At 38.4% G+C, this 8,780-nt stretch overlaps 1 protein-coding gene across 1 annotated transcript in view; it reads right to left on the bottom strand.

The window, feature by feature from the left end:
• Nucleotides 1-2,413: 2,413 nt before the first annotated feature.
• The window catches only part of LOC128686277 (oxysterol-binding protein-related protein 11), a 121,629-nt gene continuing 115,262 nt past the window's right edge, over nt 2,414-8,780 (bottom strand). Inside the window, exon 11 of the mRNA XM_070086001.1 lies at nt 2,414-2,703. Coding sequence (XP_069942102.1) covers nt 2,414-2,703 — 290 coding nt within the window. The remainder of the gene's footprint in view (nt 2,704-8,780) is intronic.

Genomic DNA, 8,780 nt, shown 5'->3' with positions numbered 1-8,780 from the left:
TAAACAATCATGGTGACATCATGCATCCCTGTCTAAGGCTTACTTTCAGTGGAAAATAATCTCCCTCTCTCCTACATACTCTAACCTGAGCCTCACTATCCTCAGTAAAAACTCTTAACTACTTTCAGTAACCTACCACCTATTCCATACACCTGCCACATTGCTACCCTATTCACCCAATCATATGCCTTTTTCAAAACAATAAATGCAATAAAAACTTTCTTACACTTATCTAAATACTGTTCACTTATATGCTTTAATGTAAACACTTGTTCTTCACACCTGCTACCCTTCCTAAAGCCTCTTTGTTCATCTGCGATCCTGCTCTCCCTCTTATCCTTAATTCTTTCAACAATAACTCTACAATACACCTTACCAGGTATACTCAATAGGCTTATTTCCCTATAATTCTTACACACTCTTTTGTCTCCTTTGCCTTTATACAAAGGAACTATGCATGCTCTCTGCCATTCCCTAGGTTTCATCCCATCTTTCATACATTTATTGAACAATAGTACCAACCACTCCAAAACTATATCCCCACCTGCTTATAACATTTCTGTCATGATCCCATCAATCCTAGCTGCTTTATCCCTTTTCATATTACTCACTGCCTCACACTCCTCCACCACTCTCACATCTGGCTCTTCCTCATTCCTAAAGAATGGTATACCTCCCTGGCCAATGCATGAAATCACTGCCTCTCATTCTTTGACAACATTTAACAGCTCCTAAAAATATTCCTGCCATCTCAAGACCTTTAATTCTCTTCTGTCTTTTACTGTCAAATCCATTTGTTTCCTAGGCTTTTTCAGCCTATTAATCTCATTAATTTTCATATAGTCAGACTTGAGTCCTGGAAATGGGAAGTACAGTGCCTGCACTTTAAAGGAGGGGTTTGGGATATTGGCAGTTTGGAGGGATATGTTGTGTATCTTTATATGTGTATGCTTCTAAACTGTTGTATTCTGAGCACCTCTGCAAAAACAGTAATAATGTGTGAGTGTGGTGAAAGTGTTGAATGATGATGAAAGTATTTTCTTTTTGGGGATTTTCTTTCTTTTTTGGGTCACCCTGCCTCGGTGGGAGACGGCCGACTTGTTTAAAAAAAAAAAAAAAAAAAATCTCATTCCAAAACATTTTATTCTCAGCAAAATTTGTTGACAAGAATCTCACCCACTCTTAACCTCTCTTTTTACTCTCCATATATCTATCACTTCTGTTTTGTAAAAAACTCTCATATGCTCACTTTAATTTATCATTTCACCAGTTCCTCCTTTTCCCTCTCAAACTCACCCTCCCTATATCCATAAACTTCCGCTGCACATTTTAACACAGCATTCTTAAATCTACCCCATATGTCTTCAACCTCATTACCCATACTCTCACTAGCCCATCTACCAATAGCTGCTTATATTTTGTTTTAACTACCTCCTCCTTTAATTTATAAACTTTTATCTCTCTCTTATTAGTATGCCATTTTCCTTGTACCTCACCTACCTCTTGCTCTCAATGTATCTACAACTAAATAATGATCTGACATAACTGTTGCCCCTCTATAAATATGCACATCCAGAAGTCTACCTATCCACCTTTTATCCAATACATAGTCCAAACTACTGTCATTACACCGTATGTCATATCATGTATACTTATTTATCCCATTTTTTCATAAAATATGTATTTCCTATTTTCAAATCTCTTTCTATACAAAGTTCAAAGTACCCCCTTCCCTACTGTCATTTTTCCTGGCATCCCAAATGTACCAACTATGCCCTCTACAACAGTTGCTCCCGCTTTAGCATTTAGATCTCCCACCACAATTACTCTCTCACTTGATTCAAAACTCCCTTCTCTGCACTCCTCTCTTCTCTAAGTGTATAAACACTTTTTGCATCCGACCCTTATTTTAAACCACAAAATCCTTGAATTTATACATATGTATTCCCTCTTTTCCTGCCATAACTAATCCTTCAACGTAACTGCTACAAAGATACCCCTAACCTAATCCCATTTATCTCTCTCCACTGAAACTCCCACACCCCCCTTCAATTTTGTTTCAGTTAGAATCAGGACATCCAGCTTCTTTTCATTCATAACACTGACAGTCATCTCTTTCTTATACCCTGCACTACATCCATGCACACTCGGATATCCCAACTTTATAAAGTTCTTCTTATATTTAGTAATTTATACAGGCAAAGGGGGGTTACTAGCTTCTTGCTCCTGGCATTTTAGTTGTCTTTTATGACACACCTTATATATATTTTAATCAAATAGTAAAATTTTAATTATTAACTTCAATTTTTTAGTTGCACTTTCCTAAAATTTCATAAATATAATTTATAAAAGGCACATTAAAATATGGTATTAAAAATACATTAAAATTGAACTTCGAAACAAATTATTTCACTTAGTAAAAGCTGTTCACCTTTGTATGGAAGACAATAACAGCCTGACAGCCAGTTTCTGGTGAAGAAATGTTGACACGCCCTCCCAGTTCTACCCACGGCTCCGTAAGAATGCTACGAGCATATGCAGAGGGCATGGCCAAGCTGTAGCTCTCTCGAACGCCCCCTATTACAAGCGTTATGTCCCCAACCAGGTTTACACCAATGGACATGCCCATGAATTTTGATTTGGTCCAGATGTGGGCATTAATACTAAGCTGTTTCTCAGGACATTCGAAGTAGAATGCCGACACTGAAAAAGTAGAGTATCAATAAAATGCTGATTTCTAAAACTCATCAACTACATGAAAAGCATACTTCCTGCCTAACAAGAATACCCTTCAGCCTTTAAGAGTGAACATCCAGTCATATTTATCTACATTAAAACATGTTATAAACATTCATTTATATTAATACAGGTTAAACACATACATCTACATTAAAACATGTTATACACATTCATTTATATTAATACAGGTTACACATATTCAGCTACACTAAAACATGTTATAAACATTCATCTACATTAACACAGCTCATACATATTGTCTCAGCTACTACACCACTACGACAATTATGAAGGCACTGGAAGAAAGCCTATATGCAGATATAGTACACTCTGTTTTTGTAAAGGCTTTTGATAAATGTGATTATGGGATGATTGCACACAAAATAAATAAGGGCTATAAGTATAAATAGGAAAGTAGGCAAATGGATATTCAACTTTCTGACAGAAAGAATGCATAGAGTGGTACTACACAGAGCAAAATCCGGCATTAGCAAAGTTAAAAGCTCAAGGCATTGAGCCTGGCACTTTTATGGTTTCTTATCTTCATAGTGGCCACTGTTTTGTATCATTTGTGAATGATACCAAAATAAGCATAAAAATCACCTTGGTAGAAGAGAGACAAAAACTGAAAGATGGTATATATATGCAAAGCCTGTCAATGGGTAACAGAAAATAACATGACTTTAAATGGTGACACTTTCTAACCATTTCAATATGGAAAGAATGAAGAACTCAAAAGGGACACTGTACATAAAACACAAGAGGAACACCAAATAGAAGTAACATGTGAAGGCTCTGAGTGTAATAATGCTAGCTGTCTTTCCTTTCTAAGAATACAATAAAGCAAGTGTCACAGCAGCCAGGATAATGACAGGGTGGATAATGAAAACTTTCAAACCAAGGGAAATAATGTTAGGTAAAAGGACACGTGTGGAACTAATGAGCCACTTTATTGTGGCAATGTTTCACTCTCCAGGAGCTTTGTCAACCCATTACATGTTGTCAGAAATTCTACCAAGAGTATTACAAGGGAAATAATGCCAAAGGTAACACTTTTAAAGCCACTTGTGCTCTCTTGCTTGGAGTACTGTTCTGTGTTGATGGCTCTGTTCAGAACAGGAGAGATATCAGAAATGGAACAGATGCAAAGATCATTTATAGCTTGCAGAGCCAAAAAAGCATTCAAATTACTAGGAACACCTCAAAGTCCTAAATAAGTAATTGCCAGAGAAGTGATACTGTACATGATAATATACATGTGGAAAGTACCTGAGGGCCTAGTTCCAAATCTGCACACTGCCATAACATACTGGAGAGAGATCTGGCATAATATATACAATAAACCTAGTGAAAGGCAGGAGCATTGTGGGCACAAAAAATATGACATTGTATCAACATACGTAGTCCCCCAACTTTTTAACATTCTGCCAGACAATATCAGTAACACTGCTGGAACAAGTGTAGGAGCTTTCAAGAGGACACTAGACAATTTCCTCCATCAAGTGCTAAATCAACCAGGCTGTGACAGATATGTGGGCCAACAGGATGCCAGTAGCAACAAGCTGGTTGGCCAGGCAAGCATCAGACAAACCTGCTCTAGGTTGAGAGAGTAGGAAAACTCTTGAAACCCAGCCAAGGTATATCAAAGGTATATTATCACAGGCTGGTAAATGAATTTGGGAAGGTATGTAAACAAAAGGAAACAAAGTGAAAAGTGATGATAGTATAAAAAAATATAGGCACTGAAAGATTGGATGTCAGATTAGAAGGAGGGAGAGAGAGGGAATATGAAGGAAGAAAATGTGCTCAAATATTTGGGAGTGGACTTATTGGTGGATGGTTCTATGAGAGATAAGGTGAAAAATAGAATTGATGAGGGGAAAAAAAAGTGGGTGATGTACTGAGGCATCTGAGGAGACAAAGAGCCTGATCCATGGAGGTAAAAAGGGGAATGTGCTAAAGCATAGTGGCATCAATACTGTTGTATGGGTGTGAGGCATGGGTTTTTAATATTACAATCAGGAGGAGGCCAGTGGTAGTAGAAATGTCTGAGGGTAATATATGATGTGAATACTGCACAGAGCATTTGGGGTTTGGAAGAGTAGGAGGAGGTGTGCAGTTATCAAAAGCATTTATTCAGAGTGCCTGAATAATGTAGATATACAAAGGAGACACTGAAAGGGTAAATAAAGACTATCAACAAAAGTTTAAATGCCTATCATGGAAAGCATTTTCCAGTAATTGCTCTGAACCCAACAATTTGTTTTTTAAAAATGTTATTAAAATTTAAAATTTCCACCTACACAGGATAAACTAATGGGGTGTCTTCCTTCTTATGGAATGTATCAGTGCTAATATTTTGAAGCTGCTAAGGTGAGACATTCTTTAGTTTATGAATGAAATCAATATCACTATTTAATAAAACTGACATATTGGGATTTATGCAGCCCAATAAATGTAAATAGAACTAAAAATATGAATCTGATCAAAAGAGGCATTCTCAAGTTATTGGGCAGATTCCAATGATTCGAAGTTTTATAAACTAATTTAGGATAGTAAACCATGTCCTAAATGAAACAAGCTGGGAAGATATCCTAAACAACACAGACCCGAACATCTGCCTTGAAAAAATGAATTCTGTGGTTCTTGAGATCTGCTCAAGACACATTCCATTAAGAAAAAGAAAGAGAAGATGTAAACTAGAAAGAGACGTTTCCTATACAGACGAAGGCGAAGGGTCACAGAGCTGCTGAGTGGGGTCAATATATCTGAAATACGAAGGGAAGCACTAGTCAATGAAACTGCAAATATCGAATTTAAGCTGAAGGAATCTTACAGGAGACAAGAATCATAGGAAGAACTAAAGGCCAAAAAGGAAATTGAAAAAAAAAAAAAAAAATACTTCTTCTCTTATGCCAAATCTAAGGTAAAAACAACATCCAGTATTGGGACCCTGCTTAGGCAGGACGGGACATTCATAGATAATAGCTAAGAAATGAGTGAGATACTAAAGTCCCAATATGACTCTGTGTTCAACGATCCACTGCCCACTCTAAGGGTCGACAATCCAAATGAATTCTTTATGAACGAAACCCAAAATTTGGCCATCCCAAAGCTCTTGGATATTATTATAACTCCATGAGATTTTGAAGAGGCAATTAATGACATGCCCATGCACTCTGCCCCAGGCCCAGACTCATGTAACTCCGTGTTCATCAAGAACTGCAAGAAGTCCCTATCGCATGCCTTCAGCATTTTATGGAGAGGGAACATGGACATGGGGGTCATCCCACACACACTAAAAACAACAGACATAGCCCCACTCCACAAAGGTGGCAGTAAAGCAACTGCAAAGAACTACAGACTGATAGCACTAACATCCCACATCATAAAAATCTTTGAGAGGGTTCTAAGAAGCAAGATAGCCAACCACCTAGATACCCATCAGTTACCCAACCCAGAACAATACAGGTTTAGAGCAGGTTGCTCCTGCCTGTCCCAGCTTCTGGACCACTATGACAAGGTCCTGGATGCGGTAGAAGATAAACAAAATACAGATGTAGTATACACAAACTTTGCAAAAGCTTTTGACAAGTGTGACCATGGTGTAATAGCACACAAAATGCGGGATAAAGGAATAATGGGAAAAGTTGGTAGATGGATCTACAACTTCCTGACAAATAGAACACAAAGAGTAATATAAACAGAGTAAAGTCCCAGGCAGTCATGGTAAAAAGCTCTGTTCCACAAGGCACAGTATTCGCTCCCATTCAATTCCTCATCCTCATTTCTGACATAGACAGAGATGTAAGCCATAGCTCTGTGTCTTCGTTTGCAGATGACATCCGGATCACCATGGCAGTGACCTCCATCGAAGACACCACGAGACTCCAAGCTGACATCAACCTAATCTTCGAATGGGCCACTCAAAACAATATGAAGTTCAACGAAGAGAAATTTCAACTACTCAGATATGGAAAACTTGAAATTAAAAATGTGTCAGGGTATACCACAAATTCTAACCGTACAATATAACGGAAAAGTAATGTGAAGGACTTGGGAGTGATAATGTCAGGGGATCTCGCCTTCAAAGACCACAACAATGTATCTCCCTCATCCGCTAGGAAAATGATAGGATGGATAATGAGAACCTTCAAAACTAGGGATGCCAAGCCCATGATGATTCTCTTCAAATTGCTTGTGCTCTCTAGGCTGGCATATTGCTGTACACTAATGGCCCCCTTCAAGGCTGGTGACACTGCAGACCTGGAGAATGTACAAAGAATTTTCACGGCACACATAAGTGCGATAAGGCACCTAAACTACTGGGAACGGCTGAAGGTCTTTGGTCTGTATTCCCTCGAACGCAGGCGAGAGAGAGACACGATAATATACACTTGGAAGGTCCTGGAGGGATTGGTACCAAACCTGCACACGAAAATCACTCCATATGAAAGCAAAAGACTCTGCAGGAGATGCAACATTCCCCCGATGAAAAGCAGGGGTGCCACGAGTACACTGAGAGACAACACAATAAGTGTCCGGGGCCTGAGACTGTTCATTTGCCTCCCAGCATACATAAGGGGGATTACCAACAGACCCCTGGCTATCTTCAAGAAGGCACTAGACAGGCACCTAAAGTCAGTACCTGACCAACTGGGCTGTGGTTCGTACGTCAGCTTGCGTGCGGCCAGCAGTAACAGCCTGGTTGATCAAACCCTGATCCACCATGAGGCCTGGTCTCAGACCAGGCCGTGAGGGCGTTGACCCCCGAAACCCACACAAATACAATTTAATGGGTACCATTCTGTCTGTAAGATGCATCAACCACTAAGTATTAAAGTCATTCAAAGAGGAGATACACTCAAATATATTTAACCCTTGGAGTTTCAAGACCCCTGCTCACAAATTTGCTAATAGTGTTGAAGAATTTAAAAAAAAAAAAAATTCTTATGAAATGACAGAGAGTCTTTTTTCCAAAGAAAATGAAACCAAAAGTTCAAAATTTGATGGAAAACTTAGGGAATTATGCTCTCACGAAGTTAGCGGTCTTGGCAATACAGTGGAACCTCTGGTCATGAACGCTTCTGAACACAAACAAATCAGTTCATGACCAAAAAATTCGCCAATTTTTTGCATCTGGTCATGAACACATAACTGGGTGCCGAACAAACACAGCCGCGCCAATTTTCACATTCTGCGCCATTTTTTCATACATGCCAATTTTCCCCACTTCCTGTAATTACAGCAGTGATAAATTCAGATTAGCAATGTTTTAGTGCCAAAACAGCTCCTCGCATAGCAATGTTTTATCAGCAGGTAGTGCCGAAACAGCTTCTCACAGTGCCAGTACCTGGGTAGAGTTTGCCATATATGATTTTTGGCAAATATTTTTGTTATCAGTTGTTTGTTGGGCTATCTTATTGAAACTTGGATAACGTATGATGGAAAAAAGCTCTTAACGTACACCAAAAATGAAAGAAATCAGACAAAAAATAACTAATCAGTCATTAGACGCCCCTTAAAACTCTTAGGACTCATGCAATGTTAGTTTTCTCTGTTGTTCAAGGTTTTCTCAGTGTTATTCATGGTTTTTACATTTGGTTTACTATTACACTGTGCATTCTATGGTTTAATTAACTATTTCTGTGCTTAAAAATCTTGAAAAAACAATATTTACATACAGTTTGTAGGGGTCAGGAACACATTAATCATATTTACATACAATCCAATGGGGAAATTAGGTTCGGTCAGGACCAAATTGGGTTGCAACCAAAGTTTTGAAATGAATTATAGTCGTGACCAGAGGTTCCACTGTATTTATGCAACAGTGATTTCACCCAATCTGAGCCCTATTTTGAGTCAATTCCTTTGTTCCACTTGACTAAATTCATAGCTATTTCGCTAGAACTCTTTGTATTCTATCGATTGAGTACAAGAAACCCTCCACTTACCTATTTCAACTACACAAAATAATGATCAGAAATTACTAATTTGGCCAATTTCACATAAAATTCAAGATAAGAGCCAGAATAAGCAAT

Source organism: Cherax quadricarinatus, chromosome 17 (genome assembly GCF_038502225.1).
Source record: "Cherax quadricarinatus isolate ZL_2023a chromosome 17, ASM3850222v1, whole genome shotgun sequence".
NCBI lineage: Eukaryota > Metazoa > Arthropoda > Malacostraca > Decapoda > Parastacidae > Cherax > Cherax quadricarinatus.
This window is presented reverse-complemented; position numbering and strand designations above follow the sequence as displayed.